General features: G+C 34.3%; 1 protein-coding gene across 4 annotated transcripts; it reads left to right on the plus strand.

Moving 5' to 3' along the window:
- The first annotated feature begins 485 nt into the window (after positions 1-485).
- LOC112782955 (inositol hexakisphosphate and diphosphoinositol-pentakisphosphate kinase VIP2) lies at positions 486-11,792 on the plus strand. 4 transcript variants are annotated; one of them, XM_072229716.1, is made up of 17 exons: positions 556-637; positions 1,267-1,422; positions 1,605-1,647; positions 1,763-1,935; positions 3,619-3,701; positions 3,852-3,914; positions 3,997-4,071; positions 4,363-4,488; positions 5,756-5,997; positions 6,590-6,634; positions 7,306-7,372; positions 7,692-7,763; positions 8,430-8,695; positions 8,766-8,823; positions 10,194-10,361; positions 10,718-10,792; positions 11,237-11,792. In XM_072229716.1, the coding sequence occupies exons 6-17, from the start codon at positions 3,852-3,854 to the stop codon at positions 11,495-11,497; spliced, it is 1,518 nt and encodes a 505-aa protein (XP_072085817.1). In that variant the 5' UTR covers positions 556-637; positions 1,267-1,422; positions 1,605-1,647; positions 1,763-1,935; positions 3,619-3,701; the 3' UTR covers positions 11,498-11,792. The 4 variants fall into 4 exon arrangements, 3 of the variants coding, with proteins under 3 accessions (XP_025681428.1, XP_072085817.1, XP_072085816.1); XR_011878509.1 differs by lacking the exon at positions 1,763-1,935 and having other exon boundaries at positions 486-637; positions 10,718-11,006; XM_025825643.3 differs by lacking the exon at positions 1,763-1,935 and having other exon boundaries at positions 486-637.
- Positions 11,793-17,390: the final 5,598 nt, after the last annotated feature.

Below are 17,390 nucleotides of genomic sequence, written 5' to 3' on the forward strand. Positions count from 1 at the left end.
TTGGATGGAGATTAAAAAGGTAGGATTAAGAGTGAAGGGTTTGAAGGTAGTGGGAATGGAATGGAGGAGTGGTTTGGGTTCTGTCTACTATAACCAAATGCAATACAGAGATACAACTGTATTGTCTTTGTGTCTCTGTCCCCATGTCCTAGGACACGTACCGTACAATCCTAAGACAGTTAGTATATGGACCCTTTATTTTTTTTTGTAGTTAGTATATGGACCCTCTTTTTTTTTTGTCTATAATGTTATGATATCTGTTGTTATTGGACTTTATTAGATTAGTTTAGATAGTTACCTAAAATTATGTGATTCATTTTGTACAATGTGTAGCATATGTAATAATGTTGAAAATGATTTTCTCTAAATCAATGGATTCAAAATCTTTCGAGTTGGCATAACAATCGAAAAGGAGGAAAAATAAAATGAATTTCGGTTAAAAAAAACTCATGAAGGAAGCCGATCCCTGTTGTTTGTGGGTAAATGCTTTAAATATATCTAGACGACGAGCTTTAGTCACCAAATGGAGGTATAATGTTGTTTTATGATATTTAGACCAGATCGAGAAAGTGACAGTGATGCTGAAGAGGTTGAGCATGCTGAAAAACTTCGCCAAGTTAAAGCAGTCCTTGAGGAGGTTACTAATTTTCTTGACAGCGTTTCTCCTATTATACTAATGAGTATGCTTTGTGTTATGAATGAACTAGTTATTGAAAAGTGAGATTTGAATCTGTGAAACATAAATTATGTTTACCAACTTCTCTCCATTAACTTCTGTGTCACACTTTTACTTCAATCGTAGATGCTAAATGAAATTTCATTCCCATATGTTCTATTGGATACTGCAGGCCCATTTGGTGTGGAATACACAAACTTCAGAGGGAGGAATCTTTTTTGTAATATTGATTAATGTGAATGGAATGAAACTTCATTGCTAGACACCCAAAGGAAAAAAAAAGATGGCTGAAGCCGAAACTCCAATGGGCTAAAGATTAGGCAAAAATAAGGCAGACTAAAGATCCATCTTCCAACAGTTAATGCAACAGTTAATGAAGTTAACTGTTGTGTATAACACAAGATATTGTCAATTAGCTATGACATGCCAAAGCATTTTGCATATAGGAAAAAAGGGAAAAAGAAAAAAAGACAACTATAAAACCCCCAAGTTAAAGGGCAGCAATGCTTTTCTCAATTAAATATTATTTCATTTCACGCGCTTTTGGGTTTTTAAAATTTTATTCCTTTTCCCTTTCTTAACATTATCAGGGAGGACATTTCTCTGGCATATATAGGAAGGTTCAATTAAAGCCACTAAAATGGGTCAAAGTGACAAACAGCAATGGTGAAGTTGAAGAACGACCCACGGAAGCTCTTATGGTTCTAAAATATGGTGGTGTTCTTACACATGCTGGCAGAAAGCAGGTTCTGCTTTATAGACATACAAAATAAAGAAATGCTTTTACTTAGTCTTAGAATTTGAATAACTACTTTTGTTGTGAAAAATAAGTTTTCAGTTTTTTTTTTTTTTTGACTAATAAGCAATAAGTTTTCAGTTATAATCTTAGTTTCCCAGTTCTGTAATTTATTTAATTACTTTGTTACAGGCTGAAGAACTTGGAAGATATTTCCGAAACAAAATGTATCCAGGTAAAATTCAAATATCTTTTTCTTAACTAAATATTACAAAATTCAGCTCAACATTTCGAATATGGGCCCTGGCATATTTCCGTAAAATGAAATGTTGGATTTTTGATAAATATAGGATGGGAAAAATCGACTTTGGGAGGCAAGAAATCAATAATAGCAATTTCTCAGAAACATGTCAAGAAATATATGTGCATCAATGTTTGCATGTCAGTTATTAGTGATTTTCCTAAATCAGATATCACAAATAGTGGTTTTCCAGGAAACAATATCACGAATCACGATTTGCAGGTACACCCAATATTTTTGCAAATCACTTCATCGTCCCATTTGAGAATATAACCCCCTTCTATGGTCCATATAGAAAATAACTAGTGACAACAATTCAGTCCTCCAGCTTTATATTCTGCTAGTCAGCAATGTCTTTCTCCTGTTATAGCGAACTCTTGGTCAGAAGCAACTGCACAGATTAGCTTTGCTAATTTTGTGAATTGGTTTTTCTAAGACAACTTGTCTTTATTCTCTACATGTTAGTATTATTTTTTGCTTTGTAAACAAGCATCTTTCAAAACCCCTGCTTTATAATTCTGTTTGTCATACATTTAACATGTAAGCGTAATAAAATTTCTTTTTCCATCGGAAAACATGTAAGTATAATAAACACATGCCTTTAACAGCGCTGATTTTTTCTTAAAGCACTTTAGAACTTCTATTGTGGCTAACTGATTGTACTTGTTAACTTAGAACCATTTTTAAGCCTCTAACTCAGTTGAAAATATTAGAAAAAAGCATAATAAAACATTCCTTTAACAGCGCTGACTTTTTCTTAGAGCATTTTAGAATTCTATTGTGACTAACCAATTGTACTTGGGAACTAAGAAACATTTTTTAAGCCTCTAACTCAGTTTAAAAAATTAGAAAAAGAATACTAAAACATTCCTTTAACAGCACTAATTTTTTTTAGAAGAATACTAAACATTCCTTTAACAGCACTAATTTTTTTTAGAGCACTTTAGAACTTCTATTCTGACAAACCGATTGTACTTGTTAGTGTTACTTGGAACCATTTTTAGGCCTCTACTCACTTAAAAAAAAAATAAAAAAAGACAGTTCATGTCATGGTATCATAGTCTTTATGACTGAGTGGTGTAATATTCAACGCTAGTTGTTCCCATCATCCAAGAGAGAGTATTGTATTGTCCACACATCAAGCCCATGAAATTGTGTCATCCTTATAGCATCATAGATCTAACTAACCTCGAAAGTCAGTTGAACAGGATAGAATTGATCAGGTGTTTATAAATACTACCTTGGCTTTACCGTTAAGCAATGTGGGAATTAAAATTATCTCCCTCATGCCCAATACTAGATGTTTAAAGCATCAAGTTTGCAAGACTTGACATTTGCAATCTTATGCTAGTATCAATCAATCCCTCCATATGTGTGTACATATGATGATGGTGGCGGCTGCCATGTTGATGGCGGCTATGATGGCAATGATGGTGAAAGAGAGAACATACTCATTTAAACATATCCATAACTTTTCCATAAGTAAAATACAAAGCTTCACGAATTTATATAATTAAATCCGATCCCAAATGGTCAGGAGTATGCTGATGGTCTTGGAAATGATCATATTTAGTCCATTAGCATTATTTGATCTTTATAGCTGATTCTACCTAGTCAAAAGTTGCTTGATTATGGTATGGTACATGTGAATTCTGCAAAGGGTCCTTATCATTCAGTTTTCCAAATTTCGGAATAGGTTGTGTGGTATGTGCACACTTGCTTAAGACCAATACCAACATAATATGTTTGTAATGAAAAATTATGGTATTTATGCTCATCTTATTTTAGTCAATGTAATATTAATTTCATACATGGTCTTGCATTTTTATCTCATTCATTGTTGACTTTACAGTGGTTTCTACTATGTATAATGAAGGAAAATCATTTTTTGGTTTCAAATTGCAGGTGAAGGTACGGGATTGCTTCGCCTTCATAGTACATACCGTCATGATCTTAAGATTTACAGCTCTGATGAGGGTCGTGTCCAGGTATGCCATATGTTGCACTCACCACGCCACCCAACCATATCTTGCATCTTTTAGTTATTTCTTTGTATTTGATGTCTAGACTTACTTTCTAATTTTCCTGATGGGTCCTTTGCCATCATGAGTCATTTTTTACATGGCTTCTTTAAACAGATGTCTGCCGCTGCATTTGCCAAAGGTCTTCTTGACCTAGAAGGGCAACTAACACCAATCCTGGTTTGTGTTTTTCCCCCTTGAAGAAAATGTGCTGTGGTTTTTGTGTTGCTATGTTTCCCTGAAATGGTAATTTTTATTACAGGTTTCACTTGTTAGCAAGGACTCCTCCATGTTGGATGGGCTTGAAAATGCCAGTATTGAAATGGAAGCAGCCAAGGTTTGTAATCTCTATGCTGAGTTATATGTTCCACTTTCTACATCTAGACATTTGTGGCTGCCAATCTCACACAACTAAGAAAATTTCTAACACAGAATTTTTCATTTATACTGTTGACCAACATTGGATCTTTGTCTCATGTAAGTTTACTTGTAAAGTAACTAATAAACAAGGGACCATTCTGCAGGTTTCAAATAGAAATTTCTAAACTACTAATATTTGGTTTCTAAAGTGTTTTGTTTCACAGGGTGACATTTTATTTTATTTATTGGCTTAAATAAACTTTTGTAGGCTCGGTTGTATGATCTTATTACCTCGGGTACGAATACAGCTGATAGTGATGAATCAGCTGAATTTCCTTGGACAGTTGATGGTGCTGGATTGCCACCCAATGCATCAGAATTACTTCCGAAGTTGGTAAGGTTTTATAAATATAATAGTGCCATGGTGCATAAACTTTTCTCTTGTTATTTGGATGGGAGGCTGAAATGCACCTTCTGAATTAAGGATATCTGATTCTTATAGCATGCTTTCTTTATTTCATTTCATCATTGTTATGCTTACCCCTTATAAAGCTTGTTTCACTGATCTTTGGGTCCCAGCCCTTGTTCGATGATGGATATAGATACTTCATAGAAAGCAAACCACAGTTGCAAGGTCCAATACTGAGGCAGAATATTGCAGCATGGTAGACCTTACAGCTGAACTTATTTAGGCTTATCTAGAGTAGTGGTTTACTCTGACAACCCAGTCCTTCACAATAGAACCAAGCACATGGAATTGAGTCTATTCTTTGTGAGAGAAAGGATAATGGAAGGGAAGCTTTTAGTGCTCACATTCCCACTGACCAGCAACCTGCAGACCTATTGAGCAAAGCAGTTCCAAAAGCGAAGTTATGACTTGAGAGATTTGCAGGACCTTAGGGGCGATAATAGAGTGAGCTAGGAAACTCTGTAACTAGATTAGGAGAGTTATGACTTGAGAAACTAACTCTGCCAGCTTGATTAGGATAACTAACTCATATGCCAAATACCTAATCTACTATTCTACCCTTGATGCAACTTTCCCCACAAGCCTCCTCTGAAAAATTGTTATAAGTAGGATGAGAGCTAACAGAAATTCAGTTACTCAATATATCCTGTTACAGTGTTTGGTAGTTTTTTGGTAATTAACATTGTTAGAATATCTGTGGATGTGTTAGGATATTGTAGGAATAGTTACAATCTCTGAATCTCATAGGATCCATTAGGATAAAGTAGTTAATTGTTCATATCATGTAATATGTACAGATTTGCTTTTCATTGTATATAAACCGGTCTCCGCTGTTTAGCAAAACCCATGGAATTCTTATGTCTGTCTCCTTCTCTGACCTTCAACATGGTCTCCTCTTGAGAGAAATGATTGTTCAGTCCGTGCAGCAAGAGTACCCACTATCCTCTTGAGAAATATTTATTTATTTATTTATTTTTGTTCAAACTTATTCAGTTCCTTCCTCTAATTGAGAAAAAATAAGTTGGGTACTTTTATAATCTATTTATCAAGGATCTTGTTCTCAGAAGAAGTTAATGCTTGAATTTCTTCCTTGTAAAAATATTCTTGTGGAAATGCAATTAAAAACTACTCTAGAAAAATAGCTAAGTGGTAATGATTATTAATGTTTTGCCCTTGCATATATAACAAACAGGTGAAGTTGACTAGGAAAGTTACTGAACAAGTAAGACTACTTGCAAAAGATGAAGATAAGAAACTTGCAGAAAGAAGATTATATGATGTAAACACTCCTTATGACCAAGCAACGGCTCTTGGCAAGACAAATATGGATGTTGATCGTATAGCTGCTGGATTACCTTGTGGAAGTGAGGGGTTTCTACTGATGTATGCTCGGTGGAACAAGCTTGAAAGGGAGTTGTATAATGAACGCAAGGAGTAAGCATTTTCCTTATCGATTTATTCTTGTCTCTCAGATGTATATGTCTTTGATTTCTGATATTAGCAATTCACTGTTAAACATGGATTGCCATTCAAATGTTGTTTACATACATACCAAAAGATGTCACATTTGATTTTATATATATCTTCTGTTTTCTATAGATGAAAATACTCTTAATTGCATCCACTATTAAATTATCTCATCAATTTTTTTCTCCTTTTATCTATAATAGTCTAGTATGCTTTTTTCATTTCTTGTAGCAATGTTGTACAACTGAAAAAAAAAAAGGGGAGAAAAAAAGAAAGAAAAAAAAGAGATATTATGTGGAACTTGTAACTGTCCCTTCATTAATTAAAATGCTCTGAAATATTTCTGGTTTACTTTCATTAATACTGTAGATATAAATTATTAGATGCCTTTATTTAATAGTTTAAATTTCCGGGTAAGATGCTTCACAGCAATGGCATTTGACCTTGCATGTTAGTACATGGTTAGGTGGGATTGGATAAACCACACTTTTAAATGTCCTCTTGCAAGAAGGAGTATGCTAGTTATAAACTCCACTTATTATTGTTTATACTTGCACAGGCGCTTTGATATTACTCAGATTCCAGATGTTTATGATTCATGCAAGTGAGTACCCTCGTATTTTATGTTTTTATGCTAATTTAGTATCTATCTCCGTATTTCCTTTTATCCAGACAAAAAATAGGCTCATGTCCAACTCTACAATTATTTTGCAACATTGCAATTGTGGACGTAGATCATGAGTGTTTGCTAAAATTCTTATCAATATAAATAGTAGGGTTATTGTCATGGCTTTCATTTCCTTGGTGCTTGTTTATAGATTTCTTCATATGAATGGAACTTAGGGTATAATCTGTTCCTTATGTCTATAATAGTATCAAACCATCTTTTCTTTCATTTTCACCCTCCATGTTCTTGGATGATATCATTTGTACTAGAGAACTAATTTGGGATATGTATATATGACAAAAGTGATGTAAAAATAGCTAACACAAATCAAGGCATATGATTTTCACGTTTAATGACAGCAATTCTTAGTAAATCAATGCCTCTGTGCTCTATCAAAAGTCACCGACAACATCCAAATAAAATTGAATGAATTTCTTGTATTGTCTTGAACCGATGTTAGAATGTAAACCAACTCAGGAAAAATAAGTAGTGACTAGTGACAGAATGCAGCATTATGAGCATCAACAATAGATTGAAGGCTCCATTTAAGTATGTAGTTATTATTACACTTCTCTGGTAGTAAGTTAATGTTGGCTTATGTGTTACAGATATGATCTGTTGCACAATGCCCATCTTAATCTAGAAGGACTGGATGAGCTTTTCAAAGTTGCTCAGGTACATAGATGTATTTTATGCAAATTGATAGATTTGGCTCCTCCAAAGTGTATGGTGCATTTTAAAGAATAGTGTAGGATTTTATATGATGTAAGCACATGATTGACATGCTATATATGTGTAATGATCCATCCTTTGTCCTTAAATTCAAATTTCTTGTTTATTAACATGGTTTACAATAGGATGCAATAAGGTGGTGTAATCTATCTAGCAGGTCATATATAATAGGAAAAGGCTATGAGAATTGCTTGTGTATCAATTTCAGCTGATGAGTTCAACTCTCTTTGCTTTGCTAATTCCTCTACTGATCTATTTGCAGGCACTTGCTGATGGTGTAATTCCAAATGAATATGGAATTAATCCAGAGCAAAAGCTGAAAATTGGTTCAAAGGTAAACTTTTGTATAAGGAATCTCCCAGGTTATATATTTCACATAAATTTTTAAGTGGTTATTTTAATTTTTCTTGCTACATTGCTAGGGAAATTTAGGTTTAAGGAATGTCTAATGTTATTCATCTTGTTTCTCTGTTTATTCTGAAAATAAAAGCAAAGTACGAGAGGCATTTTTATTTTTTATTTTTATTTTTTGAAGAAGCCAAGTAGAAGAGTTGTATAAGTCCAACCCACAAATATCAATCTATGTCCTCTACATTTATCTTCAAAATGAACTATAGAGGATAATTCTGCTCCTTTTTTTTACAAGTATACTCTATTTTATTACAATTAGTGATAATTTTTACATCAACCTCTTAATGATAATCCTGCTCATTCTGTTACAACTATAGTCCATACATGACTAGTAACAGATGCCCTTCTTTGGATCTTCTGATGCACAGGAAAAAAAATCAGCATTAATATGCTTTGTTCTTTAGTGAAGAACAGGATATTAATATGTGATGCAATATAAATCGTTGTCTGATCTTCACATCACAACTTCATAGGCAGCTTCTAAAGCCAATGACTTATGAATTTTACTTTGGAAGTTGTTAAAGACTTCTTATGAGTTTTACTTTGGTTTGATGTAGTTGATATATTTATGCCTACTGTTTCCATCCAGATAGCTCGTCGGTTATTGGGAAAACTTTTAATTGATCTGAGGAACACTCGAGAGGAAGCCATTAGTGTTGCTGAGCTAAAGAAAAACCAAGATGATCACACATTAAGCATGAAAACTGAAAAGGAAGATGCAGAGGCCAAGTCAAAACTTCATCACAGGAACGATGAAGCGCGAAGATCCACCACTTCCAACACTTTGTCCATGAATGAAACACCCATAGATCAAGATGATGATGATGAACAAACCAAATATCGTTTGGATCCAAAGTTAATATCTGGTCCTCCTATGATTTTGTGCATTTTCATGCTGTATTCTAATCGTTTTATTTTCTGCCAGGTATGCAAATGTGAGGACACCTGAGCGTCACGTGCGGACACGCCTATACTTTACATCAGTGAGTTGTTTATCATCTCATAAAACTCTCATAAGATAAATTTTCTCCCTTCCCTCTCTATTTTGAGGGGTTTCAAGAAGGGTAGAAACCGGGGGGAGGGGGGGGGGGAGGAGCAAAACAAAAACAACCACACTCACAATAATCAAATTCTTTGATACATATGTTTCCAGTTCAGGAATCTCATAAGATAAATTTTCTCCCTTCCCTCTCTACTTTGAGGGGTTTCAAGAAGGGTAGAAACCCGGGGGGGGGGGGGGGGGTGGAGCAAAACAAAAACAACCACACTCACAATAATCAAATTCTTTGATACATATGTTTCCAGTTCAGGAATAATATAACAACTTAACTAGTTATCTAAATTCATTATGTATATATTCAAAAGCCCAAAAGCCACTCTTTGAAATTTTACCAAGAACTCCTTTGAAATTCCAAATTACTTTCATCATATTGGCCCAGGATAGTTTGTTAAAAGTAAAGCCATTTTTCATGTTATCAACAAAAATCAGTCATTATTTTATACCAAATCTCATCATGTTTGTAAACAATATGCTTAATTATATTGCATTTAGAACTTCTTCAATTCTACTTATAAAAATATATCGAGATGAATACGCTGATCAATTATATCGAATAAGATTTATAAGTGTGACCTTTTGTCTAGAAAAAATTGGCCCTTACCACATTCGTTGTATATCTACAATCAATTTTAGGTTTCCACCTAATAGCTTGCTGTATATGTATAATCGTTCCTCAATGCCCAAATCCCCATAATAAATTAAAATTTAAGTACAAGATAAAATGGGCTTTTTGCATTGGACAGGCTTAAAGTTCAAAGGACTGTGCAAGGATGCATGCCTGATATATAACAAAATAATACTAGGGTCACCTTCTAAGCTCAAAGGCTTAAAGCTTAAGATTTTGGCGAATTCATCTTTGGCTTGTGCAATTGTATATTTTCACTTGTATATCTAGCAATTCTTCTTCCTTTATTATATGGTCGCAATATACATCAATTTACCATAGATAGTTTACTGTTATAAAATTTTGTTGTTTCCATTATTCTTAATCTTGTTTCATATGAAGCCCTTGTTTTATACATCCATTGTAATGAAGGTATTTGGTTCATAGTATGTTGTATATATGTATTGATGTACCGAATGTTGTTCACTACTTTTACAGAACAAATATAACACAGCTTCTATATAGAAATTGGTTTTAATTGTCATATTGTATTGAAATTTCAAGCAGAAGTAGACCTACAAAATACTAATATGCATCCAAACGGACTAATAAGAAATGATGTGCCCATTTGCACAAAAATTGCTCCCAAATAATTTCCGTACTCTTTCTTGTGCCTTTATTGTTGACAGGAATCACATATCCATTCACTTATGAATGTACTTCGGTTTTGTAATTTGGATGAATCTCTTCAAGGAGAAGAGTCTCTTGTCTGCCATAATGCTCTAGTGCGGCTAAGTGAAACAAGGGAGCTTGATTATATGAGTCAGATTGTTCTGAGAATGTTTGAAAACACAGAGGTAGATCATCTTGGCCGTTTGTGTTTAGCATTTCTAATCTGTTTCTGTTTTACTTGCTGGGCATTAGATTAAGTGTTCCACTAAACTATGTACATGATGGTTCACTCTGGAACCCAGCTGACTGCAAATGAGTTATCTAGAATAATTATATGAAATCGCCCAATGCACATGAGATGTTAAAGGCAACAAATATATTGCCAAACATGACTTTACTAGTTATCCAATTAAAAGATACAATAATTTCAGCATTAGCAGTAATAATAATTTGACAATTACAACTGGATCACTGGAGTTAATGCATGCATAATTTACATATTTATCTATGTATTTACTGAACCTTGACTTTTAAACCACAGGTGGCATTAGAAGATCCAAAAAGGTACCGCATAGAGCTGACCTTCAGCCGTGGTGCTGATTTATCCCCCTTGGAGGTAGTCATATCAAATTAAGTATATTTCGCACAAGAAAACTAGAGCTGCTCACTTGCTATTACTCTTTACTATGTTTGGACAAGTAGTACTGGAATCTGGTTCAATCAATGTCCATTAAGCTCAAGATCCTTATGGATATCTTTTTCCTAGAGCTTCCTATCAAATTAGTAGTCTTGTTTGGTTCGGTTCTTTCTTGTCTAGTCACCAAAAAGAAGTGAGTAGTGTTATTCAAAAGGCCTTAACTACTAACATCCTAGTATTCCAAAAGCTTCTTTAATATTTTATCCCGCTCCTTGCAATTTCCTTATTTCTATTTGTTGGTACTTGATATGATAGCAAGTCTCCGATCAATAACTTGTTATACATGAGGAAGATCATTGAATACTACAATGTGAACTGATTTTATCCAGTAACTGACATGTGTTGTGTTAAAATACTTGGCAGAATAATGATTGTGAGGCTACTTCGTTGCGTCAGGAGCACACACTGCCTATAATGGGTCCGGAGAGGCTGCAGGGAACAGGTTCGTATCTCACATTAGAAACAATGGAGAAGATGATTCGCCCGTTTGCAATGCCTGAAGAAGACTTTCCTCCACCAGCAACACCAGCAGGATTCTCCGGCTATTTCTCGAAAAGTATGCTTGAGCGAATCGTAAATCTTTGGCCTTTCCATAGACAATCAAGTACTGTTGGGAAATGGTAATACTAACACCAACCAAAGCAAGCGCTGAGCTCCTTTGGACAAATTTTGACACAACAAACATCATCCCACAACCTTAACAGAAGTAAAATCATTAGTGGTAAAGTTCACTTTCTTCCCAGCGTCTTCAATTCTTGTACTCATTATAAATAGAATTAGTGATGTTCTCTCCTTGACCGGGAAAAAAAAAAAAGGAAGACAGACAGTGATGTTCGGAAAGAGATCATGTTACTACTAGGTAGTTTTTGTTTTCCTTATTGTTTATACACGTCAAAAGAAAATGGTGATTCGTCTCAAATCTTTTTGACCTTTCATATCATAACTGAAACCAATGCGCACTACTAATTATCAACGCTTATCTAAAAAGGACGTCTCATGGCTTTTCACATTTAAGTTTGGTGAATTTTATGATACTCATAATTTGATGTTTAATTTTTATTTTATTTATTTTTTATAATAAATTTTGAATAATTATTTTTATATTTTTAAAATTAAATATTAATTTTTAATTTTTTTAATAAATTAAATAAATATTTTTAGACACCGTAATAATCACTTTTAAGGGTTAACATGTACCTAAACAAAAAGACGTCAACATCAATGTGACACTCCTAGAAAATGCACTACGATACCATAAAGTGGAAAAGTCTAAATTTTCAAGTAATAATACTTTCTACCTCTCTATGTAGTGCCTGAATAACAAGTAAAATGTAAAATACGCAGCTTCATACTCAGTGACTCACCACCCTTGAAATTGCTTCGGCTAGCCAAGGAGCACAATTATTCATTTATTTATTTGACCGTCTATTTTTAATGGAAAATTCTTTGTGCACAATTCAAGAAATCCACTTTGAGCTAACTCTTCAATTTATATTTCACAACGGGGTGCTATGTCATTTCACACTCCCTGCTATGATCTTTTATGAATTTAAAAATAAATAAATAAAATTGCCACCACATACCCCATGCAAAAATTGTAAGGGAGTCAGGTGGTGGGTTGTTTCAAAGTTGATCTATCCGATTATTATTTTATTATGTTTTTAAATTATTCAAAAAATTTATTTTTTATATTTTTCGGATTATTTTATCAAACTATATGATTTTTTTATATCATTTTAGTAATTTAGCCTTTGTTATTTATATGATTTGAGCTCATGACCTTTGGTAAAAAAGTATGTTCTGTTATTTATATATTTTGAAAATTTTCTTTTATTTAAACTAAATAATATTTATCATTTTAACTAATTTTATTTTTATTAATATATATTTAATAAATAAAAAATAAATTAAAAATATGTTAGTATCTATTCATAGGAAATAGATATTGTTACTCTTATTTTAATAATAATAATTTTTTTCCATAATATTATTCTTTTTTAAAAAAATTATGTATTTAAGTATATATACAATTCAAAAAATCATGTATAAAATAACATTATTAAAATTGGGAGTGAAATTATATTTGTTTCAGACCTGGTCCTAGGTCCTAATCAAAGCAATGATCACCAGTATTGTGTACCGTCAATCATCCCAATAGGCAACCACCAAAAGAAAACGACCACCACCTCAATAAGGCCCGAACGCCTGACGGGCTAGGAGAGAAAGCAATCTTGATGAGTTTGAAAAACTCAAATTTAATTTTGATGATGAACAAATATTATTGAAATATTTGATTAACAAAATTATTAATTTGATTCTCATTTAACATATGTTAATTAATAATTTTGTTGCAGGTTTTAAATTGGGCCGAAAGAAAAAGAAATGTTGCTAGCCCAATGATTAAAATATTCAGCATTAATATGAGTTAGTTTCTTGTGGCTGAATAATTTTCTTGGGCCAGAATGATTTTGGTTGCTTCAAGCCCAATTGTGTTATATGCTTAAGATCCAATGCTTGATCTAAAATCTATCAGGAAAGCAAATGTTATTATTGGGCCAGATTAAATGTTGTTGCAACCAAGCCCAATTTTATATTTGATGAAAGTTCCTTGTGCATGATCCGAATCCAAAGAAGAAAGAAAGCAAAATTGCTTTCAACGGATCCAAGAATTCAAACATGTGATGGATTCCAAAATTCATTCAATTGCCATTTATTGCATGGAAACTATGAGAGAGAATTTGACAAGTTGACATGATGGGGATTAGCATTGCTACACGCTACTCCACCTAAGGGAAGTAAAAGCAATTCACTTTAATTAATTTACTCAGATGCACTTGATTGATTTTCTTCATACTTTCTTCTCTCTCATTTCTTTCTTTGCTTCAGTTATTGTCCAAGAAACCATGAAAGCAAAATGGAGCTACCAAAGTGAAGGAAGAACACTCTATAAGACCATCACAATGATGGTAAGAAAACATAACAAAATAAAAGTGTGCTGTGGCTGAGATTTTCACCAAATATGGTTAGATTTGGTGAGGCAGACTCGAGCTCTTCATGCTCAAAAAGGAAGAAGAAGATTCGGCCAGCAAGGAGGAGACTCTTGGAGGCATGGCTTGTCTTTGATTCTGCTCAACCATCACAGGAAGTAGCTAGAGTGGCGAAGTGATGGAAGAGGCAGAGATTGAAGCAGATGAAGTCATCATCATCATGAAGCATCAAGGGCCAGAAATCCATCTTGGAGAGCAATCCAAGGATGGAGAGCTCGGATTGATGAAGAGTGATGACCAAGGAAGGACTAGAGGTAATTGCATGTTGGTTATTGCATGATTATCTCTTCTCTCTCTGTGTGGCCGAACCGAATCTGTTTCTTGAAGGAAGAAAAAAGTGGCTTGGGTGTTTGGCTTCAAGTGTGAAGGCTTCTCTCTTCTATAAAAGAGTGAACAGTCACGGTTTGAAGCAAGGAGTTAGAAGTAAGTAGTGAGAGTGCAAGGCACAGGATTCTCAGAGCTACCTAAGCTTACAGATTTTCTTCTCCTTCAATGTATTCTGTTTAGTATTTTTCTGTTTAATTTTATCATGTCTTGAGTCTCATGGAAAAAGGCAAATAGTGAGATTTGTATGAAAAAGCCATAGAGCGGAAAAAGGCAGAGAGTGCAAAATTAAAAGAAAAATCCATAGATGTCCTTAGAGTTCTTTTGTACATCTGTGTTGTGTTTCATGATTCTGTAGGAATCCCCTTGTAAGTTGGGTTAGCACTTTACAGTCTGTAATCAAGAAGATTATAGTGAAATTCCATCATGGTTGTGATGGAGACTGGATGTAGGCTGCACTGCACTTAGCAGCTGAACTAGGATATATCTGGGTGTAACTTTCTCTCTTCTCTACCACAATTCTATTTCTATTGCACAGGAGGTCAAACTGAAAAATATCTCGTGCCAAGTGACGAGATAAAAAGAAAAGTCTCGTGCCAAGTGACGAGATAAAAATAAAAGTCTCGTGGTTAGGGACGAGACGAAAATCAAAAAGTCTCCTGAGGTTATCTCAAAGGTCAGCAAGTGTTACTAAGCAAAAAAGGGGACTAAGATTCAACCCCCCTTCTCTTAGCCACTGAAACCATCAATTGGTATCAAAGCTTGGTCTCAAAGAGATCAAGCTTTGCAGCTTGGAGTAAAGATCTTCATGGCAGAAAACAGTGGCTCAAATGTGGTGTCCTATAATCTGACCGAAGGACAATCAAGCAACAGACCTCCTCTGTTCAATGGGAAAAATTATACCTATTGGAAGGAGAGGATGAAGATATTTGTACAAGTAGTGGATTACAGACTTTGGAAGATCATCCTAGAAGGGCCTCAATATCCAACTGTTACAAGCGCCGAAGGAGTTGTTTCTCTTAAACCTGAAGCAAGTTGGACGGATGAAGATAGAAAAAAGGTGGAGCTCAACGCCAAGGCCATCAATCTGCTCAACTGTGCTATCAGCTTTGAGGAGTACCGACGGGTATCACGTTGCACAACAACAAAGAAAATCTGGGATAAACTCCTAGTCACTCATGAAGGAACAACCATTGTGAAAAAGACCAGGATTGATATGTTAAACAGAGAATACGAAATGTTTGCAATGAAGGAAGAAGAATCTATTGATGAGATGTTTGAACGCTTCAACACCATTATTGTTGGCTTGGATGCTATGGGAATCAAGTATCCTGAATCTGTGCTAGTGAGAAGAGTGTTGAGATGTCTCACAAAAGAGTGGGAAACAAAAGCTTTAATTATCTCTGAAAGTAGTGGTCTTGACTCTATGACCTATGATGATTTGAGAGAAAATTTACTTGCTTTTGAAAACACCTACTTGAAAAAAGATTCAAAAAAGAAAGGAATAGCTTTTTCTTCTGTCATTAACCCTCTGGATGATGAATCCAGTGATAACTCATCTGAAAATGAATTTGTGTTGTTTGCAAAAAAATTCAGGAAAATGATGAAGCTCAAAGGCAAAGGCAACAGCTCAAGGAAAATGAAGAAAGACCTTAGCAAAGTAGCTTGTTACAACTACAAGGAAATGGGGCATTTCAAATCTGATTGTCCCAAGTTAAAGAAGGAAGAGAAGCCAAAAAGAGGAAAGAAGAAGGGACTGATGGCTTCATGGGAAGATTTGAAAAATGACTCGGATGATGATGATGAGGAATCCGAGACCAAGTCACAACCTTGTCTCATGGCAGATCACATAGATCAGGTAGTCTTTCATAACCCTAACACTGAAGATCTTCATCTTATGATAGACCACCTTTCTGAAAAAATAAGATGTTTTCTGCTGGAAAATCAAGAACTTGAACAACAAATCACCATTCTTAAAGCTGAAAATAGTTTTCTTAAAGAGAAAGTGAGAGAGGCCGAAACTGCTTGTGATCTTGTTGAGGAAAATAAGCAGTTAAGAGCCCAAATTAAGAGCTGTGAAAGTAATCATTCCGTTCTTGCATATGTAGATTGTTTTAAGCAAAATGAAGAGTTGCTTAAATAAGTTAAAAGGCTTAAGGAAGACTTAGCCAAGTTCACCCAAAGTTCTGAAAATCTGAATCAAATCTTGGCTAGTCAAAAACCTCTTTATGATAAGGCTGGGTTGGGGTTTTATAAATCTGAAAAATCTCATTTTGAAAACATTGCTTCATCTTCAAATGATACAAGGTATCAAGACCCCACCTACTTTAACAAAACAGCAACTCCAAGATTTTGTAGGCTATGCAATCGAAATGGACACTTTCCTATTCAATGTTTCTTTGGTAAAAGAATGATTGGTGATAAAGTTTGTAAAGTTATTTTTGATTACAATGGCTTAGGACATAAGAGATGGTTTAACGTGAAAGGATCCAAGAAAATTTGGATACCTAAGGTCACTTAAGCTTGTTTTGTAGGTGTGCCTAGCATCCAAACGGAAAGAAAATATGTGTTATATGGACAGCGGATGCTCTAGACATATGACCGGAAAGACAACCTTCTTCATAAAGCTTGATGAATATGATGGAGGACTTGTCACTTTTGGTGATGATGCGAAAGGAAAAATAGTGGCTGTTAGGAAAGTTAGTAAAAACTTTTCTTCCTGTATAAATGATGTTCTTTTTGTGAATGGCTTGAAACATAATTTACTTAGTGTTAGTCAACTGTGTGATTTAGGCTTTGAGGTTATTTTTAGGAAGTTTATTTGTTTAGTTGTTTGTGAGAAAACAGGGGATATTTTATTTGAAGCTAAAAGATGCAATAATGTGTATGGATTGACTCTTGAGGACCTAAAAGAACAAAATATAACATGCTTTACATCTCTTGATTCTGAAAAATGGCTATGGCATAGAAAGTTGGGTCATGCAAGCATGTACCAAATTTCTAAGCTAGTTAAGAAAAATCTGGTTAGAGGAATTCCAAAAATCAAATTTGATAAGGATCTTACTTGTGATGCTTGTCAATTGGGCAAACAAGTAAAATCCTCTTTTAAACCTAAAGATGGAATCTCAACCAAAATGCCATTAGAG

The sequence above is a fragment of the Arachis hypogaea genome, chromosome 20 (assembly GCF_003086295.3).
Source record: "Arachis hypogaea cultivar Tifrunner chromosome 20, arahy.Tifrunner.gnm2.J5K5, whole genome shotgun sequence".
NCBI classification, from domain to species: domain Eukaryota; kingdom Viridiplantae; phylum Streptophyta; class Magnoliopsida; order Fabales; family Fabaceae; genus Arachis; species Arachis hypogaea.

What these genes read in the sequence shown, in the direction of transcription:
- LOC112782955 (XM_025825643.3), top strand. Translation starts at nt 545, where the DNA reads ATGATATTTAGACCAGATCGAGAAAGTGACAGTGATGCTGAAGAGGTT. An exon ending in GATGTTTATGATTCATGCAA is followed by an intron (nt 6,635 to 7,305) that starts GTGAGTACCCTC and finishes TATGTGTTACAG; the next exon opens with ATATGATCTGTTGCACAATG. An exon ending in GAATGTTTGAAAACACAGAG is followed by an intron (nt 10,362 to 10,717) that starts GTAGATCATCTT and finishes TTTAAACCACAG; the next exon opens with GTGGCATTAGAAGATCCAAA.